Source organism: Syngnathoides biaculeatus, chromosome 19, assembly GCF_019802595.1.
Source record: "Syngnathoides biaculeatus isolate LvHL_M chromosome 19, ASM1980259v1, whole genome shotgun sequence".
NCBI lineage: Eukaryota > Metazoa > Chordata > Actinopteri > Syngnathiformes > Syngnathidae > Syngnathoides > Syngnathoides biaculeatus.
The window spans coordinates 9,767,162-9,789,117 of record NC_084658.1 but is presented as its reverse complement, the minus strand read 5'-3'; the positions used below and the strand labels follow the sequence as shown (position 1 = coordinate 9,789,117).

At 42.0% G+C, this 21,956-nt stretch overlaps 4 protein-coding genes across 6 annotated transcripts; 1 reads left to right on the top strand and 3 right to left on the bottom strand.

Annotated features, from left to right (window-relative positions):
* Positions 1-1,771: 1,771 nt before the first annotated feature.
* garem (GRB2 associated, regulator of MAPK1) lies at positions 1,772-8,096 on the bottom strand. The gene is made up of 6 exons (XM_061805643.1): positions 7,671-8,096; positions 6,807-6,947; positions 5,464-5,594; positions 3,881-5,077; positions 3,645-3,799; positions 1,772-3,413 (listed from the first exon to the last, which is right to left on the bottom strand). Exons 1-6 carry the CDS (start codon positions 7,789-7,791, stop codon positions 2,570-2,572), a joined length of 2,589 nt encoding a protein of 862 aa, XP_061661627.1. The 5' UTR covers positions 7,792-8,096; the 3' UTR covers positions 1,772-2,569.
* A 718-nt stretch (positions 8,097-8,814) lies between these two features.
* Positions 8,815-13,913, top strand: ncf2 (neutrophil cytosolic factor 2). 3 transcript variants are annotated; one of them, XM_061805706.1, is made up of 16 exons: positions 8,815-9,056; positions 9,262-9,344; positions 9,440-9,548; positions 10,960-11,094; positions 11,388-11,495; positions 11,571-11,630; positions 11,780-11,823; positions 11,991-12,132; positions 12,233-12,298; positions 12,391-12,448; positions 12,536-12,579; positions 12,658-12,806; positions 12,883-12,988; positions 13,158-13,278; positions 13,484-13,587; positions 13,770-13,913. In XM_061805706.1, the coding sequence occupies exons 1-15, from the start codon at positions 8,883-8,885 to the stop codon at positions 13,573-13,575; spliced, it is 1,491 nt and encodes a 496-aa protein (XP_061661690.1). In that variant the 5' UTR covers positions 8,815-8,882; the 3' UTR covers positions 13,576-13,587; positions 13,770-13,913. The 3 variants fall into 3 exon arrangements, with proteins under 3 accessions (XP_061661690.1, XP_061661689.1, XP_061661688.1); XM_061805705.1 differs by having other exon boundaries at positions 13,484-13,621; positions 13,746-13,884; XM_061805704.1 differs by having other exon boundaries at positions 8,816-9,056; positions 13,484-13,621.
* Positions 13,577-16,758, bottom strand: dph2 (diphthamide biosynthesis 2). The gene is made up of 7 exons (XM_061805708.1): positions 16,550-16,758; positions 16,261-16,450; positions 16,066-16,178; positions 15,592-15,812; positions 14,206-14,871; positions 13,951-14,127; positions 13,577-13,838 (listed from the first exon to the last, which is right to left on the bottom strand). Exons 2-7 carry the CDS (start codon positions 16,408-16,410, stop codon positions 13,717-13,719), a joined length of 1,449 nt encoding a protein of 482 aa, XP_061661692.1. The 5' UTR covers positions 16,411-16,450; positions 16,550-16,758; the 3' UTR covers positions 13,577-13,716.
* Positions 16,759-16,943: 185 nt separating this feature from the next.
* mcur1 (mitochondrial calcium uniporter regulator 1) lies at positions 16,944-21,802 on the bottom strand. Its single transcript, XM_061805815.1, has 10 exons — positions 21,723-21,802; positions 20,986-21,316; positions 20,078-20,185; positions 19,903-20,006; positions 18,994-19,095; positions 18,122-18,163; positions 17,897-17,968; positions 17,763-17,816; positions 17,518-17,632; positions 16,944-17,320 (listed from the first exon to the last, which is right to left on the bottom strand). The coding sequence occupies exons 1-10, from the start codon at positions 21,729-21,731 to the stop codon at positions 17,265-17,267; spliced, it is 993 nt and encodes a 330-aa protein (XP_061661799.1). The 5' UTR covers positions 21,732-21,802; the 3' UTR covers positions 16,944-17,264.
* Positions 21,803-21,956: the final 154 nt, after the last annotated feature.

Here is a 21,956-nt window from a genome sequence, read left to right as displayed (position 1 = left end):
TATGACTCATTTAATCAGAGCACAACCGATGCATGCAGGGATGAAAATTCTGTATTACATAGTTTCATATGTACTACAGGAGCACGTAAGTACTACAGCCACGCTAAAAATAAAAAAATTAAAAAATCAAATTGAGAACTTTTCTGCACAGTCAATTGTTTTAGGAAAATTAAATCATAATACAAATTCATGATTTGGAGGCAACAATGTGACATTCCAAGAAAAGACAAGTCAATAGTTCCAGAATTAAGTCATAATGTCGTGTTACCCTGCATATTCACGACCTTTGTTGTTGTCGAGACCCCCCCCCCACCCCCCTCCCCCCGTGTTTTGTGCTCAGGCCAAAGCCGTCTTGAATATAAAAATATTGCTTTGGTGTCAAGAACTGCAGGTAGAGCTTCGTTAATTAGGACATGGCGGAAAGGTTTTAGTTCAGTACTCGTAGTTGCTCATTAAATAATACATTTAAAATCAAATCATGGAATCTTTTGCTTCGTGTAGGGAATTGATAAACATTTTTTTTTTGGATTGCACGACTAAAATTGGTGAAGCTTTTTGACGCTATTCTAATTTAGTGTAATGCACCTCTGTCCATTCAGTTTTTTTTTAACTTGAAAAAGTAGAACTTTCTTATGTTGACTTTTTTTTTTCTTTAAAAAAAAGAAATATACAGAACTTTTTGCTTGTAACTTTACCATGGTTGTAATACTTTTTTTTTTTTTTTTTTTTACAAAATCAACTCATCAATATAGGTGGACATGTTGGCATACCAACATGATTTAAGAAAAATGTTTCCCCAAAATGTTGAAACTTTCTTAATCCAACGAGGCATACATCGTACCCTTTTAGTTTTGTTTTTTTAAAAAGGTGCATTCCCTCTTCGGATAATTTAGCGTTTATAAATTCTTAATTGAACTGTAACGGCAATAAAAGTGCATGATGCATATTTACTTGTCATCCTTTGATGTTAAGTAAGGTAAGAGAAATTATAATCTGCATTGCTTTTTTGTGGAGATTGATTAGGAAAATAAACTTGCAGGAAGAAAGAAAAGATTTTAACGCTTCTTTGGTATAAGGACTAAAATACTACAAGTGGGGGGGGGGATCCAATACAATCATAAACTTGACTTTTGTGGAGAACAAGATGAGGTTTTAGCTTCATGGTGTACTATGCAGCTATAACACAATTTTGGCAAGCAATTTGAGCATATATTCAATATCCAGGTTAAGGTCCGTGTAATACACAGCTTGTCCTCACGAGTAAAATAATTCCACGCAGTAATTTTCTTGCTGGTGAGCACAAACAGGCTAATAATACAGTAATACGTAGACCTTGAATGGACGATCGCTGATATTGAATAAATGCTGTTGCCCGTACTGCGACGCCGACTTTGCGACTGTTAGCGGTAGTCAACAATGTTCCGACTTGGATACAAATTCAGGTTATGTTGCTGCTGTGGCAACTATTGTCAACCACCCTGCCAAGTAGCCCTTAATCTATTGCACCGTAATACATTTACCATGTGGCAAGACGGACCGTTAGCCCGATTAAAAGAACACTACAGGATTCTCGTACCTGCGATACAAACGCTGTTAAGCAAAGTAACGTGCGCTAACCCCCCCCCCCCCCATCTTATTTTCTCCTCGAGCTCTAGTGACGGGAAGGTGGGTACATTCAATCAAATAAGATGGTCGGGTATCGGCGAAAAGTGGGGTACGCACCTTCTGATAATCAGGCCAAATTTGTTTCCTGGTAAACAACTGAGACAACTTGAAGCAAGCACGCTGCACCTCTTTATTTGTAGAGTTCTGAGTGAGGTCAGGTGCTATTGAAGACTTTTTTTTATAAGTTTCATTCAATACATTTAAGTATTTTTAAGGGGTAAAATGACTAGTTATTGCAGATTTTAATCTATTGTGGGTGGGTCAGTTTACTGGCAAAATACTCCCTCCCGCAGATGGATTTTGGTACTCGACCTGATTTTTGGTTTGAGGAGTAGACTCCCGATTGGGGGTGGAGGCATCATAATGGGGCCGGTGTGCTCTGGAGTACACCACACAATACAGGTGCAGTAAGAACATATTTTTTTTTTCTTTTTTTTCCTTGACATGTGGGATCTGTTACATTTTAAAATTTTGTCCAGACGGTAAAAATCAACGTGTGTACCCCACAGCCTGTTCTGGAGAGTTTGGTTTTGAGCTCAATACACTGTACCTATGCAGCTCAAAATGTGTCAAACTATAGCTGTAGATACTATAGCCTTGTATTTTGTTTCTTTTTTTGCAGATCCTCACATTCCCTGCACCAGTCCTATTAATGACCGATTTCCCCCCCCCCCCATTTTTTAAAAATATACATGTGTCGGCATGAATGCTCGGAGACAAAACGAAAAATCATGACAGACGTGAAAAATGACCCAATCAAAAGTGCTAAATAATTCCAGTCACAGATTTAAAGGGCGATGGGAAGGGTCCCGCCTCAATGTGCTGACTTGGAAAATAAGGTCACATCGCGGCTGAGGGGTGCATAGCGAGTACTTCGCCCAAGGCGGTCTGGTCTCTGCCGTAGTCAGATCTTGGGTCTCCAACCGTTAATGAACTGCATGAGTTTCTTCACTTGCAGTTTGCTCAGTTCGAAGTCCTCGTAGAGAATCTCTTCGGTGAGCTGGAGTAACAAGTTGCCGTCGATCTTCTCGGAAATAAACAGGGCCGTGACGTCGTCGGGCAGACCGATGAATCGCAGGGATTTGGACACCTGTTCTATGGAGAGGCCGGCCAGGCTGGGCGGGGGCTGCCAGTGTGCTGACGAAGACCCCGGTAACACGCCTGGAAATTCTCTGCTTGAGATGGAAATCTGCTTTTGAACGTCCTCTTCCTGTTGCGTAATGAGGCAGGAAGTCGAGGTGTCTTGCTGAGCGTCACAAGCTGAGTCCGATGCTAACTCTGAATTCTTCTTCATGCTGTTTGACTTTGCTGTTCTTGGAGGTAAGATGGGGCACGACAGGCTCTGCTTGGCGTTGCATCCGTCGATGGGTTTGGCTTTGTACATTTCCGAATTGTAACTGGAAGATTTGGTGCAGGACTTACTTCGAGAGTCATTCCTGAGGCTCTTAACGCCGCGCGGGCTCTCTCGGCCGTCAAAGTCGGCGAGGCTACAGGTTTTGGGGTTGCTTGTGGACCTATTCCTCGGGTAACTGTAGTAGCTGCGGCAGCCGCCGGGCAGAATGTCATCTAAAGCGCGACAATCTCCTCCGCTGAAGTTGTTGGGCCAAGACAACCTGGACGACATCCCGTCGGACGGCAAGTTGCTGCTCGGCGACGCGACACCTGGCTCGCCGCTGGCGGGACAGCCCCAATTACACGGGTTGCACACGTTGCTTTTCTCTTGCGCCTCTTGTTTGCACTTTGCATTACTGTTTAGGGGAGGGGGGTAAAGAGGTTAGACATCTCAGCATGCAGACATCGACGTAAAATTCGAAATGAGTATACAGTGAAGAAAATAAGTATTTGAACACCCTGCTATATTCCAAGTTCTCCCGAAAATTTCAGACCCCTCCATGATTTCCAAGTGGGAGAACCTGCAATATAACACTGTGTTCAAGCATCTTATTTTCTTCATTGTATATAATGATATGACTTCTTACATGCTGTGGAGGCCAGAGGAGTAATAGGAAAGGGTTGGACTTGGCGACCGCGTCTCTTGCTGCCGAGGCTTGGACAGCATCGGTACCGACGGCATCTGTTTCAAACTACGCGGCGGAATCGGCGGGGCGTTCAACAGGCGGCATTCTTCTTTCACCTAGAAACGTTGTTACACGGTTTCAAAATTGGCAGCACAACTTGTCAAAATGTCAAGAGTGAGCAAAACATTGATACTCACAGCTTCGGATTTGGGCGGGACTGGTGGTGGAGTGAGAGCCACGTCGGGAATGTTAAGTGAGCCAAGGGGGCCCGTGACCGGGACAGAGGAGGTCACCGTTGTCCCAACGCAACCGTTGTTAAGAGCTTGAACGCCCTCGGTTAAAGACGACTTGGGGATCTGGCTTTTTAAATCGTCCAACCACAGCTCCTCGTAGGGAACGTCGGACTTGACGAGTGACGCCTGAGCGTTGGGGCAGTCAAACTTTTCTGCGGAAAAGTTTTCGTTTTCCGCCGAGTCTGCCGGAATGCAGTCGGAGGGCAAAAGGGCCCAATCGCCGCAGAGGCTCATGCATCCCTGCAAGTTGACTTCACTGTTGCTGTGCAAGTTGCTGCCATAAACGCACACGGAGAGCCGGTGGAAGGATTGCGTCAGTTCATCGCGGGCGTAGGTTAAAGAGCTGGGGACCTGCATGCTGTTGGGACATCCGTTGGAGGTCCCGCCGCCGCAGCAGTTGCCGTTCCCGCCGCTGTGCTTTTTCGGGCTCTTCCCGTCGTCGCTCCAGTCCGTCCGCACATCTCGGACAGCGCGAGAGTAGTCGTCAATGTCGAACTGCTCCTGACAGAAAGAGAACCAGCGATGCACCATGGTGTCCAGCCACAGCTCGCCTTGCAGAAGCTCCTCGGGAATAATAAATCGAGGCAGAGCCGTGTGGAAGGGGAAATGGATGGGGATTATTTTGCTGCTCCGCAGCACGCAGCACACAACCACCGTCTTGGTCTGAATGTTGACCAGTTTGTAGCGATGGCCCTCCCGGATGAGGTGGAGGTCGTGCTGGTTGCGGGGCGGACCGCAAGGCACCGTGACGTTGACCGGCAGACGCGTCTTCTCGACGATGTTCCTGATGGTGTGCTCGCCGTCCTGCATCTGAAGCTCCAGCGGACTGCAAGTGCTGAAGCGGCCTTTGCACTGGAAAGGTAGGCTGATGCTCTCGTTGGTGCGGTGGTTCATGCAGATCAAGCACGGCATCTTGCCCCGACCCATCTTACTGATGGAGTTCAGTTTGCCGATCTTCTTAAAAATGGTGTTCAATCTGGATTTTTCTTTGGACGTCTTTTCGTAGAGGATCTCAGCCTGGCCCATTAATGTCAGTTCATCGCCAGTGCTTAGTGTTATATTGTAAACTTCAGTGTCTTCATTGCATTCTCCTGAAGCCATCTGCAAGAAATGACAGCGCGACTTCTACAAAGTTCTATTTTATATCCAACATTCACATCAATTTTGCTAGGAGGCCATGCTTCTCGCATGTTCTATAAATGACGATTAAGTACCATCACATGAGGCTTATCCATAGTATTAGCAAGCGCGCTAGCCTATAAAAAGAGCAAGGACGAACTGATGTGACGCCACATACGTATGAGCACTAGCATAGGAACAACTCATTAAACTCACCTTTTGGTATTCACATGCAATAATAACGTTTATGGAACATGGGCAATTTGTAATAGAATAAAACTATTGATCACTATTTGTTTTTAAATGACCAAGACACGTGTTTCTTTTTTTTGTTGTTGTTGTTATCTTGTTGGAAATATTAGCAATACCTTAACATTGAAAGTGATTTCTTCCATGACGTAAACCCTTTCCGGAAACGCTTTGGCCACCTCTTCCACACTGTTGAAGTATTGCACGGGCTCCTTGACATCTCGGTCCTGTTCCAGCAGCTTGAACTGACCTAGAGTGGGGGGGGGGGGGGGGGGTTAGTGGTAGTGAGAGTATTCTCAAGCAAGCAAAGAGATTGAAATGCAAATTGATGAGTTAAGCCATTTTAAATGCAGGGATGTGATTTGACCATGAAAAAAAAAGACAGGGAGCCTGGGGGCTGCAGGCATGATCAATGGATGATCACCAATTTTAACGGGAAAGTTTTATAGATTTTATTATGAATGAAATATCTAGTACATCTATAAATAAATGCTATTCTGTTTTCAAAATGTACACAATATGATCGTTCATTATTAAATACAAATTCAACTAACTACTAAATTGAATTCAGATGTGCATTCATAACGTGTTTATCGTATCCATTCAACAATGTTTTAATTTCTTGTTTTAGTAAATGACTGAAACGCATGAATTTGACAATTATGAACATCATGTGTCGTTACCATTAAAGAATAGACATTTTTACTAGTAACTACTTCTGAACTCTCACTGTCTGCAACCGGGGTTGGTTGTTGGCCTTGGGTTGACAACTCAATGTGCCAGCTATGGAAATGTTTATTTTCGTTGCTTTCAGCTGTTTGACGTGTTTTTGTCGTTTTGCGTGAACTTCCAATGCCTTGAAACCTCTTGATCCGTAGTCAATGGTATCCTGACACCACGTGCACAATACTTTACCAGGTTGACCGAATGCAGTCTCTTAACAGAGTGATAACTTCCTTCTTTCCAACGGTATCGACAATTTCTCGTTCCATCCGGTCCCGTCGAAACCTATTTTTGACATTTCTATCAATTTCTTTCACTCGCACTGGCATTGGGTTCACTTGCAAATGGGTCCATTACCTGCCTGTTCCGCATTCGACCAATCAACAGACGCGCATCACATTTTCCGCCTCGCATGCAAAAATTGGATCGGAAAATGAACAAGTGTAGATTCTGGCACGGGTGATGGGTCGGAATATTGCAGAAAAACTGATTTTTAATTTTTTTTTAATCTACAAGTGTAAATTCTGGCACAGGTTACGGTCGTAATATTGCAGAAAAAAAAAAGAACAGATTTTATTTTATTTTTTAATCTTTACAATTTAAAAAGAGTTCCACCTATAAAAAAAGTCACAGGTCTGTAATTCTTATTAAATGAAAGCAATATTCATCTAAATATCGTGTTAAGACTACTTGGGGGGGGGGGATCTGTCTTGAGTTCAGATGTCAACAAACGTCTTACCTTCATAGTGAACAGGGATTTCTATTTTAGGTCCAATCACATAGTGTCCTTCCTCGAGACTGTGAGCAGTAATGGTTGTCCACTGACGACAGGAATGAATTAAGAGGTAGTCATTGTCTCGAAGCCCTTCGACCAACTGGCCTGAAACGCGGATAAAATGAGTTATTCACTCACAAGGACCAACTGCTGTCCAAGATAATGCAATGATCCTGTCACGAAGCCACTCAATGCAACAAGCACAAACAAAACTCACTTGCTACGTGAATTTGCACGATGTGGGTTTTCTTTGGATAAGCTGGCTTCCTCCCTCATTCCAAAAACATGCATAATTAATTGAAGACTAAATTTTCCATTGGTGCAATTGTTAAAGGTTTCTCTATATGAGCCTCAAAAAGGCCAGCAACCAGTCGAGTATGAAAGAATCAAACTTTTATATGTATAATTTACAGTAAAATCTAAGAAAGAATCATGAATAAATTTACAATTTTGAAGATGATATCTTACAGCTTGTTTTGTATTTTATGCGTTTACGCTTTTGTCACGGCTGGGCAATAAAATGTGCGCGATCTCAGTGTTGAAATGAAGTCCTCCATCTGCAGCTGTCATCAACAGTCAAGAACAGACATAACTTCTCACTGATATCCACGCATTTGTCGCGTTGCACTGCAATAACTCCTTATTTGCAAGGGTAAATACACGTGTATAATCCCCTCCACAATAACATCCATAACTCGTTCAGTTGACCGCCTTGCGAAGACATTGCAATTGTACCGACACAATTCGCAAATAGTGGCTAGCATACAAGAAAAATACAAAGTTAGCTCGGAACACTTCGGAGCGTCAAGAAAAAAAAAAGTGACTCACCGTTGTCCAGCTTGACGATTTGAGGCAACCTATAAGCTCTAACGAGTTGATCTAATGGCAAAGCCGTCGTACTCCACGTAACATCTTTTAAATTGTTGTACAACATTGTTCCAAGGTCCATCTTTGCTAGCTCACATTAGCCCTCAGGAGGGGCTAGCTAAGTGTAAACACGCTCACGGAAGGCTACACAGCAACAATAAAGCCGATAAATCCATCCAAACTCCATTTACGGCTTTGTATTTGGCACGATGCCTCTTGATTTGTGTATAATATTGCCTTGTCATCTCTTTAAAATTTAAAGCCGTAATCTAATAACGAAGCAGAGCCATGTTTGTTTAGCTGCTAAATAGAAACAGAATAACGGAAACGAGTCATTTAGTTGACAAAATAAGAGATTTTCTACCTCCCACGCACGCACTTTCAGTGTAAAATTCAAAACCTACTCATACTCTCCACGTGAAGTTGATTGTTTACTTATTATTGTGAGTCCCACCTTAGTCTTGTGATAATCAGTTAGTGTTTATTTACTGGAAACTCTTATTTTAAACTTAGAAAGCAAAAGGAAACAAGATCATGCTGATAAATTTTTGGGTCATTCCTGAATTGGGAGACATTTTCTGCAAGCAAAGTGATCATCCATGCATATTTTGTAAAATATTGTTCTAATGTGTGTGTGTGTGTAATTGACCAATTAAACACACTGTTTTCTTGGTTGCGGAGTAACAAAGATTACAATCAACACAAACGATATTCAATATAGCAGATTAAATACATTTTTAAAACGGTTTTCGGTATGATTTTCTTGGAATGTCTTCCTTGAAGTTGTGAAAACCTTTCCTTTTATTCAAGAGTTCATTTTGCTCTGAGGTTTTGTATCAACACACGACCCCGTAACTAAACCTTTTCATCCATCCATCTCGAGGAAGATGGAAAAATATAGTAAGATACATGAAAAAAATCATTTTTACATAGCACGATAATTGAGTTGTATTAAAAAGGCGTAAAAAATACATTTCCCATCACTGTATATTGAAAATAAAAGTCAAATTTCCCCAAAGTCTACTTAAGATATGATTTGCTACTACCAGGCAAGAGAAGTCGTGGCGTCAACCACGAATGTCATCACTTCCTGATCTTGTTTGTACAAACCAGAGGAGCTTCCTTCATTTGTTGTGCGATCATCACACAATTAAGACCCTAACCCTTGTGACGATGTCTTTTTTGGACACTCTCCGTCAGTGGGACGACGCTGTAACGTGTGTGGACAGGAACGACTTGACAGAGGCGCTGAGGATTTTCTTGGCCATCCACGAGCCGAACTCCAAAATTTGTTTTAACATCGGTTGTCTCCAGCTTCTGAACGAGAACCTGGATGATGCTGAAAAGGTAGTGTGCATCTTTGTCCCAAAAAAAAAAAAAAAAAAAATTACATATATGACATTTATTTAGTATGAAACTGGGTCTGGGTTGTTTAATTTGAAAAGGAAGGATACCCTACAGGGTGAAAGTGCAAGTCACTGAAAAAGAAGAAGTACAGTCGTTCTGAGCATTTCTCATTTGTACTAAAGGAAGTGATTTTTCTTTGTCTCAGGCCTTTGACAGCAGCATATGCAAGGATGAGCATTTGGCCGTGGCCTTCTTCCAAAGAGGGATCACCTTTTATAAAATGAACAGGTGGGGCCCGCTCACCACCTCAAGAACTCCCTACGCATCACTTTCCGTTTTCATTTTCCTTCAGTCAGTAAGCGAGCTCGTGTGTTGCGTTCAAGGTACGAGGAGAGTGTCGGTGATTTCCAGCGCGCCCACAAGGCTCTGAGGGGCAACCAGCTGATAGATTACAAAGTGCTCGGTCTCAGATACAAGTTGTATGCATGCGAGGTAAGAATGTGCCCTTCATACATGAGTCGGCAATACATAAACTTTAAGCTCTACTCTTTTATGTAGGCTATTTTGGATCAGTAAATCGGGAATTAAAACTACCGTAATTTCTGGACTATAAGATGCACCTGATTATAAGCCTCACCCAGTACATTAGTAAAGGAAATACCATTTGGTACATACATAAGCCCCACCAGTGTAAAAGCCGCAAGTATTATATTTACAAAGAAAGACTACACAAAGAGTTTTCAAGGTTTTAATACCTTAGCTTAGCTTAACATAGCAACAACAGGTAGCATGAACAGGGCTGATAAAAAAAAAACAGAAAAACAGCCGCGGCAGCTCCACTGTGGCGACACGGTAGCACAGCACTAACGGGGCCAGTAAAAAAAAAAAAACATACCTAAATCACTAAGATGCGGCAGTAACACAGCAGCAACACGCTAACAGGGCCGTTTAAAAAAAAAAAAAACATACCTAAATCACTGAGACGCGATAGTAACAGCAGCAACACGCTGGCGCCGCGCTAACAGGGTCAGTTAAAAAAAAACATTCTGGTAAAAGTCACTTCCTCGGCACATATATTCCACCAGTCTCACTCTTACCTTTTCCGCTCGGGTGCCCCCTTGCGGCTGTTAGAAAAAATGCACAAATTATCCGCATCGCCGCAGGGTTGAAAGCGTGTGAAAAAAGTCGCAACTTATAGGCCGGAAATTACGGTACATGAAGTGCTATGCATTTGTTTTCTATGCCACTTATCCTCACTGCAGGTCACGTGCGGGTATCATGTAAAAATGTATCATGGAGAACGTATCATATGTAAAAAAATTAAAAAATGGTCCATATATCTCTATATTGTACAGAAGTAGAAAAGAGCTCTATCATTATGAATAATGAGCATTTCAATGTGTGCCTTTTATATTGAGTTGAAGATCTTGTTTTTTTCCCCCAAGTTTTGCTATGTTCTTCTTATGATTTGGCATTATTGATTTTTTGACTTGTCTACATGTTCTAGCCCAGGAGTGTCAAACTCCTTTATGTCACGGGCCACATTGTCGTTACAATCTCCCTCAGAGGGCCATTATGGTGAAACCATACGAATCCTGAATCGGCTCATCATATTTACACGTCACGTTTATGAACTACTTTTGGAATCAGAAAACCAAGTTTTTTCAACCATTGTTCATGTTTGGTAACAAAAATCACTATTATTTATGATATATGACAATTTGAAATGTTAGGACATATTTTCAAAAAGAATCACAGATTTTGACAGAGACGATTCGCCTTCGCGGGCCACATAAAATTATGTGGCGGGCCAGATCTGGCCCCCGGGTCCTGAGTTTGACACCCGTGTTCTAGCTCATTGTGACTGTGTTTCATAGCACAGCCATTTTTTTTTTCTTACCAGGTTCTACACAACATGGCCCTGGCGGAGGCCCACATGGGCCATTGGGAAAAAGCCCAGAAGGACCTCACGAAGGCTCTCGAATACAAGACTGACACCAAGCTCAATCTCATCAACAGAGCTATGCAGTCTATCCTGGTCTGTTCTTTTTTTTTTTTTTTTTTTTTTGGGGGGGGGGGGAGAATAATACTAGGATACATGCCGTCATTTCCGACCTATAAGCCGCGACTTTTTTCACACGCTTTCAACCCTGCAGTTTACGCGGTGATGCGGCTAATTTGTGCATTTTTGGTATTTCCTTTACAAATGTACTGGGTGAGGCTTATAATCAGGTGCCATAGTCGTGAAAACTGTACCTCTACTTCTTTATGGACAATAATAAGAAAACAAATAGCTCATCCGTGTAAGTAACGCTTTCTTGTCACTTTCAGAAACAGAAAGTTTTTAAAGTAGTAGAGTTCCCATCCACTGCGCTGTTTAGACCAAATAAGCACTACGTTGCTGAACTGGAGAAGAAGGACTACTTGGGAAAAGCCAAGGTAATGCATCCTCTATTAACTGGGGGTCGGGGGGCTCAAAGTGAAACTTAATTGACCTCGTGTGTTTGTTTTCAGGTGGTCGCCTCCGTTGTTCCCCAGGATCACTTCTCTGGATTTGCCCCTTTACAGCCGCAGGTAACGTCTACTAAAAGGATTGGAAGAAAAAAAGTGCGTGAACACTTTCGTGTTAAGTGGATTGCTGCATACGTTGCTCACAAAGTGCGAGGTGATCTTCAATAAAGGTTGAGGTCAGGACTTTGACTTGGTGCATTTCCCGCACACAGGTGGAGCAGGAACCTTCAATTCCCAAGGAGCCCGAGGTTCTTAGGTAAAAATGTGAAAACATGACTGTATTAGTAATTATCGAAGCTAAAAAAATGAAAGGTCTTTGGTTTTCTATCCATCAGCCTCTACAGTATATGAAATCCGTGTTTCTAATGTACTTCTCATATGCAAAGTATGTTGTGATATTAAAGACGACCTCCTCTTTTCAAGGGCCTTGGAAGGAGAGCCTCACATCGTGCGCTACGAGTTTATTCCCGAGACGAGCGACGAGCTGGCCGTCGTCCCAGGCAACATTGTGTTTGTTTTGCAGAGAGGTTCGGACAATTGGGCCTCGGTCGTCTTCAACGGGAGAGTAAGACTTGCTGCCACTCACGCGATAGTTGAATACTGTATGTACCTAAAACCTGCACGCGCGTTATTAATTTTCAAATGTAACTATGATTTGAATCCAGAAGGGACTTGTTCCTTATAATTACCTGGAACATTTGGAAATGTCCTTGGCTGACAAGAAGAGTAAGGTGAGGACTATGTTGATTAGAAACATTTTATTGGACTGCGCAGTGCGGATGTATTAATCCTCATTATTTTCTGTTCTACGCTTATTGGAAAGCATGAATTATCCGAATCTCCAAATCGGGTGCCACCAACAAGGCCAGAACGGAAAAAAGGTACACATTTATTATCAGACCGCAATTGACAAGCTATACGCCGTTTGGTAATTGAAAAACAAATGCTCGTGTGTACATTTTCTTAAGGTCTTGTTCGTGATAACACCAGCAGTGGAGACTTACAACAGAAGGTATGCAATCCAAAAAAAAAAAAAAACAAAGACAAAAAAAAGTTTTGACTTCCCTAAACAACCGCGTCCCCGTCGCAGGAAGGCCGGCCTGATGACAACTTATACATCGTCAAAGTTCACTACGCATTCAACTTTGCGGTGTCTCTAGCACATGGCTCCACTTACGCGACGCTGATTGAAAAGATCAGTAAAAAACTGAACCGCTCTCCCTTGTCAGTCACGCTGAGGTAAAGTGCACGTTATCATCACACCCGCTACGCCGCCATTTTGAGCGATTAATGTGAAAACTTGTGTTCGATGTAGCTTCACATCAGACACGACAAGTGCCTTGAGTGAAGACACCGACATAGAGAGCGTTTGGGGTCGTGCTCAGGGCAAGCACCTCACATTGTGGTGTCACACCAGAGAAGTGAGTACAATTAAAATATTTATCCTCCCCCCCCCACAAAAAAAATATTCAATAGAATATATTGTGAATTAAAGCTGGATAATCATGAAATATTGCACTGTAAATACATGATCACCTGTGAGGAATTCAGTTCATCAACGAGTATTGACAGAAATGTGTTCATCTTTAGAAAACCGAAGTCAAGCGACAGAACGATGACATGATTTTGGTGGCGATTCACTCCTACGAGTCGACGAACCCCGAGGATCTCAGTTTTACTCGGGGCGATAAAATCGCGCTCATTTCTACAAGTGAGGAACGATCCCTTTAAAGGGGAAATCCAGTGCTTTGCATGAACAGTGTATCGGATACAATCGGTCATGTAATATGTACAAACATATTAAATGACTTATTGGATACACTGTTCATGCAAAGCACTGGATTTCCCCTTTAAATGTAATATTTGTGAGAGGTTTTCAGACTTGATGAATTTTTTTGTCTCCCCCACCCCTGTAGTTAACCAGGACTGGTTAGAAGGACATTTGAATGGAAACACTGGCATCTTTCCTGCGTCCTTTGTGGAGGAAGTTCCTGGGAGCGGCCAGTGATGTTTTGCAAATGTAAATAAATACACAACGGACTGAAACTTACGTGGTGAGATGCTTCAAGGATGAAATACATTTTCCAGATTGGATCACGCCAACCTCTTAAAAGTGTCAAAGTATTAAGACGAATAACACGTGTTGCCATTATGCTCCTTCTTCTTCATACGCAATAGCGATGCCTCTCCTGCCCTCCACAGCTTTCGCCACGGGGGTCTCGCCCAACTTCGGCTCCAAGCCGCGCCAGCTCCGCGTCACCAAAAACGATGCTGCGAAGACACAGTCGACACTTGAAATGTGCTTTTGTGTTTGTACTGCGAGTCTACGGCAATAAATGGAAGTGTATCAACATGTCTTCTCGGGGGTTTAAATGATGTGTACCGGCAGGGTTGTTGGCCACGGTCAACGTTTGATTCCTCAGGACAAGTGAGGAACCACACGAGGACTCTGCGCGATCGGAATCCAGCTTGTTGCTCCTGAGCGCTCCGGTGATTAAAGACACGTCCGTTTCGTCGCATTCCTCTTGCCCTTCTCCCAAAGGCACATAATTTTGTCCACCTAAAGAACAAAAAAATTAAATAAGCTGAAATGACAAAACGTGGACATTAAGCTGAGGCTTTTAAAATGGACTCGTGCCTGGCAACAGATGTCGAAAGTCGGTGACGTATTCGGCAGACCACTCCCGCTTCCTGTTGCAGGCCACTTCCATCTCGAACGGCGTCACCACGGGTCGGTAGAACTCACTGGCGTCCAGCAGTGCGTTCTCCGGGCACGAAATCAAAACAAAAATGTCGATTTCGAGAAAGTTGGCGAGCTTGGGCACGTTCAGCTTCCCCATGGCGAACACGTAACTCTTCTTCCCCGCGCTGCGGATTGTCTCTTTCAGCTGCTGGATTATAGACAAGTAGTTGGCCACACCAAGAGTCCCCACCAAGATGCCCACCACCTTGGCGTCTTTGGCCCTCTCTATAGCGTAGAAGCGCTTCATCAGCGCGCGGTTGACACCGGCCGACTCCAATCTCCCCGTCGATGTCAGCGGGTCAAAGGAGGAGAAGGAGCAGCGGTTCCACGTCATCATGAAGTTCCGCAGGGTCGGTCCATCTTGGCCGACGTAGAACACGTCGTATTTCTCAATGCTCAGTCCGCTTTTCAGACACAGCTGCCTTCCAAAGTGAATGCCAATCTGATCCCCGTCGGTCTCTCTTATCGTCAGGCCGTGGCTGTAACACTGCTCGCCTTCCACGACGAGTCGTGAAGACACAACGTTCGGATACTCTTCACGCAACAGCGTCACCAGATGATCTGACGCCCCAAAATAAAAAAAGATCAGTTACTGTAACTTCTCGAAAATATTGCGCACATTTTTCCAAAAATATTTTCAAAAAGTTAATAGAGCGCATTATTTTTAGGTATGGATGAAAAATAAATGACGATGACGCCTCCAACCCAGAAGTAGGGCCGTATAAAAACGACATGACCATTTATTTTCGTTGTTTGAGGGATTCTGTTGTGACAATTACAGGGACCAGGACAAGCGTATCCTGTGGCCTGTCCCGAGATGATATTACGGCTACATCAGCACAATGCACAATGATTATTATTATTAATCATTGTTGTACAGACAGTTTTTTGACAAATACAAGTACAAACCTAACAAAATATGAATACAGATAATTCCCAATATTTTGAGCATATGAGTAGCAGCAAATTGGTGGTGCGCATTGTACATTGGTAGAATGGTTTTCCTGATTTTTTTTTTTTTTTTTTTTGAGGGGGGTCAACTTTGGGGGTGCGCATTATACTCGAGAAAATACGGTACTAGAGCAGTGATCGGGAACCACTTTTTTTTTTTTTTGGGGGGGGGTTCCCGTTTCACCATTCTAAAAATGTGTTTTAGCTCATAGGTACACTTCAGTTTGAGAACAGTCACTGCGTCTGGGCCAAGAACGAATTTGTTCAATTCTCATTCATTTTATTGAGAAAAATTGCTGCGGTTCTAATGTTATTTGCGTGTGTGCTTACCAATAGCATGAGTATATTTGACATCATACAGGATGAGGATGTCGGCCTGCGTGTCAGCGTACAGCTCTCTGAAGGCCGATTTGCACTTCTCCAAGTTTATGCTCGCTTTCTCAAAGACATACATGAGTGGCAGCCGTTTGGACGGGCTCAGGCAGGCCCGGCCGTAGTGGACCATGCAGTCGGCGCCGACGTGCTCCGCTGCCACTTCATCCACACAGCAGCTGACCAGGCCAATCGTTCCAACACGGGAAATAATACACTTAAATTGAATGCATGTACAAACTGGATAGGGCATGTCATTTGCTACTCAAGTCAAATTTTGCCCCCAAATTCACCAAAAAAAAAAAATAAATAACAACAAAGCAAAAGCTCGTAACTGGACTGGTGGCACCTTATATTACAATAAAAGAAACTGAACAGAGCAACCCAAATGAGTCTATTAAGATGAATACATTAAGTAATTCTGACACTTACCTGCCATAAGATGTGTCCCCGAGAATGAACACCTTTGCTTGAGTAATCCTTTCAATCTCAGCTGCTACTGCAGTCGAATCGTGCAGAAGTTCATCAGGAAACTGAAGCGCGACCTTTTCAAAGATGGGGGCAAACCTTCGCGTCAATTTCACATATTACTGATCACGCAATTGCTGCTTGTTTGAGTGTCACCACCTTTCCAAAGTGATTCTGACAGACGAACTCGCAGGTTTTCTGGATTTCATAAAACTCATCAATCTTTTCCGCAGGAGTGGTCCTCCTCTCTTGAACGTCCACTTGACGCTGTATTACATTTTCCGAGTTGCTACTGAACGCAGCTGCCATGACTGCAGTACAAATAGTAGAAAGAACTTGGACACAGCGCCTGTAAATATGACACACACATTAGCCATTCGTAATAACAATAACTCAGTGATCTAAACACTTCAATCATACAATAGTTGAGAACAATATGAATGCTTACGTCCTGTTTGTAGTCCGCAAGCTAATTTCAATCCATAAGACTCCTGTTGACGTGACGTATAAAGTATTGTTTACTACAAATAATGTTTCAAAGGTTACACATTTCTATTTAAAATTACAATTCAACGACATTTGATACGCAGCTAAATGTTATGTGTAAGCGGCACACGTGCTGCTGCTACCCAAAAGATATGACGTTTCCGCTAACACTTCCGGTTCAACTTTATTTCAAAATAAAAGAAGATTGTACTACACGCGCATCTGCCGTCGTACTTTTAAAAAAATTTTGTTTTATACTCATTTTTTAACAAAAAAAAAAAAACAGTTCACGTTGCCGCCAAAGGAAGGGACCTCAGTTATATATCAATTAAATGAATACTGTACTCATTTAAAACTCATTTTATTACACATTCGTCATTAAGTTAAAACAAGATCCGATTTAAATATATATGAACATTCAGTAGAGTGAAAGTCCATCTCAACCACCAAAAAATACGCACAACAATCATATAGTCTTACAAAACAAAATACAGTACTGTACTGTATATTTTTCCACTGCATTGAGGCACTTTCATCCATTTCTTGAGTAGGTTGTAAATGCTGGAAGAAGTTTGTTGCAGTCCATCAAAATATTGTCAGCGATAACGGAGACTAATTGTCTCCGAATATGCAGACTGTGAATACGGAGGAGTTGCAGAACTTCGTCAGAGTGTGTTTTACATCCAGATACGATAGAAACCCAAAACCACGGTGAGACAAGTGAACACTGAACCTGGAGGTGGGGCAGAAACGAAAAGTAAATCAATAAGTCGATACGCAGGAAGTTAAGATTTGAATTTATTACATAGCAAAAGTTTTTCGTTATATTCAGTACTGTGTCCAAAAGAATATTTATAGGGCGCACAGGCGAGTTTCTCCACCCATGACTTAGCAGCAGCTTTTCTAAATAGAGTACATGTCGGGTCGTACCTGCAAGGTACTTGATAGTGTCCAACTTGTGTGACTCCAGCATGGTTTTCAAACCCGCCACTTCGGTGTCTATTTTCATGTTGGTCTGAATCAGATGACGATCTTGCTCGGAGGTCTGTTAAGAAAGCCAAAAATAAAAATAAAAATACAGGGTGACAAAGCAGTCGGAGGGGGAAAAAAAGAGGGAAGAAAAAATGATTTTGATGTAGAAATCAAATTGCTGTGACACCATTACATCCACAAACCATTTCCATAATTTCACTCTGTGTTTCCAGAAGCTTCCTCTCGTGGTCTGCCTTCTGAAAATAAAAAACGGATGTGGATCACGCGATGTCTCACTTATATGGGCAGCTAAATAGATCAAGATTGGTGGGATTACCAGTTCTTTCACGCGGCTCTTCTCTAAATTCATGTCCAAAAGAGTTTCTGAGCGCACTTTATTCATGACATCCTAAAAACACAGTTGTGGATACCGTGTATGCAAAATATGTATGCATTGAACCAGTATTAAATTAAACGAACTCACGACTGTATTACAACATTTTTCACTTTGCATTATTACAACAGTCATTTGAGTAAATCTTAACAATAGATTCTTACTTACAGCGAGTTGCACCTTCAGCTGGCATAGCTGGATCTTCAATTTCTGAAACATTAATATGTTGAAAAATTATCTTCGGATCTGTTTGTGGTCCGTTTCGGGGTCTTGCGTAGCTGAATTAGGCAGACGGAAAAAAAAAAATCCACAAGTACTGAACAACCCCCACCGCAAAGGTTTATACTGTAATTTCTGGCCTATAAGACGCTTTCAACCCTGCAGTTTATACGGTGCTGCTGCTAATTTATGCATTTTTTCCTAACGGCCGCCATGGGGGAACGCAAGCGGAAAAGGTAAGAGTGAGACCGGCGGAATATATGTCCCGAGGAAGTGACTTTTACCGGTCCGGCCCTGTTAGCCCTGCGCTAGCGTGTTCCTGCCGGTATGTTGTTTTTTTTTTTTTAACCATCCCTGTTAGCGCGGCGCTAGCGATAGCGTTAGCGCGCTGGCACTAGCGTTAAACTCTCTTGTACTGTCTTTGTAAATATCTTGTGTTTCAATGTGGGCATTTGCGGCTTTTATACAGCTGCAGCATATGTCTGTACCAAATGGTATTTCCTTTACAAATGTACTGGGTGAGGCTTATAACCAGGTGCGCTCTGTAGGCCGGGAATTATGGTAGTTGCCTAGAGATGCCACAAGATGGTGACACATGGCGATATGAAGCTTCTTGACTCACCTCAACATAGTTTATTGGCACCAAGATGCCACAAAATGGCATCAAAATAAGACAAATATCATACAGAGCTTTGTACAAACAGCAAAACTGTGTTTTTTGTTCCTCAGCGAATCAAAGAAATCCGCAAATATGATGGGTCACACTGCAATTCGTGTAATTGGTGACGGAAAAGCTTTACTCTGTACTTCGACATGCTTACCTCATTTTCTGCCAGCAACGTAGAAAACTCGCTCTTCTCGAGAATGATCATGTCCTTCTTTAAGGCTACAATTTGAGACATCACACGTTGTATCGTGATCTCCTAAGGGACACAAGCCGCACATCGATTACAGGAGGCACAGCGAGACTGGAAAAGAATTTGTGAAAGGGGGGGAAGGGGTGTTTAAGGACGTGGCTATCTTGTCATTTCCAGTGTGCGCAAAAAGAAAATTGGGCTAAAATTTCAGGGTGAACTTAAAATAACTAACATTTACATGTGAACTTAATTTGACTGTCTTGAAATTTTGGAAAGTCCAATTTTCAAGTGGTTCAGTAGCTTTTGCACAATTTGCTGTTCTCAAACAAGAAATTAAAGGACAAAATTCCCAACAGGTGTTTCATTCAGGAATGGATCAATACATTACCTAGTTCGATTTGTAATGCTATTCAACTAGTCCTCCTTAACGTGTTCACATTTTGACATCATCGGTGGCTTCAAACAGGAAGTGGACACAGCACGGAGGTCGACATCCTTGGAAATGTTTAGCGTTCAAACAGCTGGGGTGAATTTTGCTGTTCGGCTCTTTGTCCGAAAAAGCCAAATCTCCCTTTTTTGTAACTTTTTTTTTTTCATAAGTACAATAAATACTGTGAAGATAAAACATTTCATATTCATCCTTTCATATGTAATAGGGGTAACAATCTACTTCACGATCTGCAGCTTTTCCTGCTAATTCTATTTCTTAAAAATAAATTAGCACATGGTTCGTCTTTCTAATCCAGATTGGTGACCACTTATGAAGTGAATAGCGAAGCTAGTTGAGTAACCTCTGGCTTTTTTTTTTTTCCTTTGCAGAAACTAATATAAACGTACGCACGAGAAAAATTAGACAAAATTAGACTCTTTTACCTGCTGCACTTTGGTTACCATGTCACTATAAATGGTCTCCATGGTGGAGTTTGTCATCTTCAAGAGCTCCTTCACTAACGCTTCTGCTTGCTGAGGAGTGAAACCTGTTCAAGGAAACTGCATGAAGTCACGACAAAGATTTATAAAGTGAAACAACAGTGGCATCGGCTCCAACCGTTTTCTTCAAGGATCCGCACCACCGCATGAGTGTCGAAGAACAGCTTCCGGAGTTTAGGAACATCAGGTGGCGCGTCGTACTGGACAGTGCTGACAGAACTGTGCTCTAAAAGCAATGATGACATGATGCGAGTTATTATTAGAATGACACTTTCTGCACTAATTCATATTTGAAATATCCCCTCTGATGTAATGGCAGGTGCACCAGGAAAAGTGGGAGGAACAAAGGTGTATTACGACTACGTGTTCTCCTGAAAATATTCAACAAAGGAACCATGGCTGTCTGTATATTGTAAAAAGAGTTTGTCAGCACTTGTCATTTTGACTTAGAAAGACAGTAAAAGTGAAGGACAGATCATTAGAAGGCATGCACGTAACAATATAAAAACTAAATATGATTATGTACTCACTGTTGTTTTGGTGGGAATCAAGCACTTTCACTCAAAAGGCAGAACATTTGGTAACTTCTGTATTGTTTTTTTTTGTTTGTTTTAGTTTGTTTTTGTTTTTTGTTCATTCTCAAAATTTAGCACTTCTGCTGTCACGATGGCTCCCTCTAGAGGTCAGTTGTATTTTAGTTTTAGGATGAATATTCATACAGGCAAAGGAAAAAATAGTTTACGCCCACTGTGTAGCCCCTCCTTGAATCTATAAGAACGCTCCTCCAACAGTACATAGAGTGGATGAAGAACTAATGATTAAATTTGAAAAAAAAAAAGTGATAATCCAAGCCTGACAATTATGTCATGCTGCCACAGGAAGTGAGGTTAACACACATATGCACGTCAGGTTGTGGTTAAATGTTTGGAGTTGTGTATTCGTGTTAGAAATAGTTATCTATTTTTTTTTAAAACCGTAAATGTCAAATAAGATTAGCACCACATGAACATTGTACATATACATCACCTTTTTGGGACAAGTGCACGTGTGTGAGGCCAGCTTGTCGCCTCCCTCGGTTAATGGCAGATGAAGAACTCCCCAAACTTGCCGTCCAACTATGTTTGGCAGGTGAAATGTTCGACCATTCACGTCTACTAGAGCTCACTCGGACTGTTTTGGGGCCGAAGCTGAACCGCTTTTTATTGTGGCTGAAAGCAAAACCAGTGAGTCGCGTGTGACATTGTTTGGGCAACATTGTAAAAGCGTCAAAGTTAAACTCCACCAGGAAGGAAACTGTAGAAAGTAGCACTTCCGCCTTTGAAAACTCCGACAAAGACCAGCGCATATCCGGTATTACCTTTCAAAAGAAAAGTGATGACAAGAAAAAAATGCAGTAATTCCAGAATTGGGTGAAGATTTTAATTTTAAATAATCCATGCACAAAATACATAAACATGTACTTGTGTAAATCATAGTTTTCTTGACAAAAAATATCTATAGTAACCATAAATGTAAAAAAAAAGTGTTGCTAAGCACCCTTTGAAATGTTTCTTTTTCCTAATGAGGATGAGAGAAAAAAAGTGAGCTACATAACTCCAGAGAAACTTCATCTTCAAGATACTGTAATTACTCAGACAAAAAATATGTTTTCTCTTATTATTTTTCTGTAATTCAGTGTCACTCAAACTATACTCAATCCTCATGTTTTTAGAAAAAGACAATTTAAACCTTTTGTGTTTTTTCGTTTATTGCTAAATACTCACGCATTTCATCAACGCCCAGTCTCTGTGGTCGGGACTGACCAGAACCCTACAATCACTAAGAAGACCCGTGGGGGTGTGGTCCGTTACAGACCAGGGACAATTAGTGGTGAGAGTTTGTCTATTTGTGCACTTTCCATTGCTTTTAACACCATGCAACCTAAGATTCTTACAGACATTTTTGCCCGTTATTTATTGGATTTTGGACTTTCTTATCAGTATAGTCCAGAATCGGCT

Coding starts and splice junctions, on each gene's coding strand:
- mcur1 (XM_061805815.1), bottom strand. Junction 19,096..19,902: donor TGGTAACCAAAGTGCAGCAG/GTAAAAGAGTCT, acceptor TGTGTCCCTTAG/GAGATCACGATACAACGTGT. Junction 17,817..17,896: donor AGAGCCGCGTGAAAGAACTG/GTAATCCCACCA, acceptor TTTTATTTTCAG/AAGGCAGACCACGAGAGGAA.
- ncf2 (XM_061805706.1), top strand. CDS start 8,883: ATGTCTTTTTTGGACACTCTCCGTCAGTGGGACGACGCTGTAACGTGT. Junction 9,057..9,261: donor ACCTGGATGATGCTGAAAAG/GTAGTGTGCATC, acceptor TCTTTGTCTCAG/GCCTTTGACAGCAGCATATG. Junction 11,824..11,990: donor AAGGAGCCCGAGGTTCTTAG/GTAAAAATGTGA, acceptor CCTCTTTTCAAG/GGCCTTGGAAGGAGAGCCTC.
- dph2 (XM_061805708.1), bottom strand. CDS start 16,410: ATGGCAGCTGCGTTCAGTAGCAACTCGGAAAATGTAATACAGCGTCAA. Junction 14,128..14,205: donor CTTTCGACATCTGTTGCCAG/GCACGAGTCCAT, acceptor TTTGTTCTTTAG/GTGGACAAAATTATGTGCCT. Junction 13,839..13,950: donor CGTGGCCAACAACCCTGCCG/GTACACATCATT, acceptor GTGTCTTCGCAG/CATCGTTTTTGGTGACGCGG.
- garem (XM_061805643.1), bottom strand. CDS start 7,791: ATGGACCTTGGAACAATGTTGTACAACAATTTAAAAGATGTTACGTGG. Junction 5,595..6,806: donor AATCCCTGTTCACTATGAAG/GTAAGACGTTTG, acceptor CCCCCACTCTAG/GTCAGTTCAAGCTGCTGGAA. Junction 5,078..5,463: donor AAATCACTTTCAATGTTAAG/GTATTGCTAATA, acceptor CATTTCTTGCAG/ATGGCTTCAGGAGAATGCAA.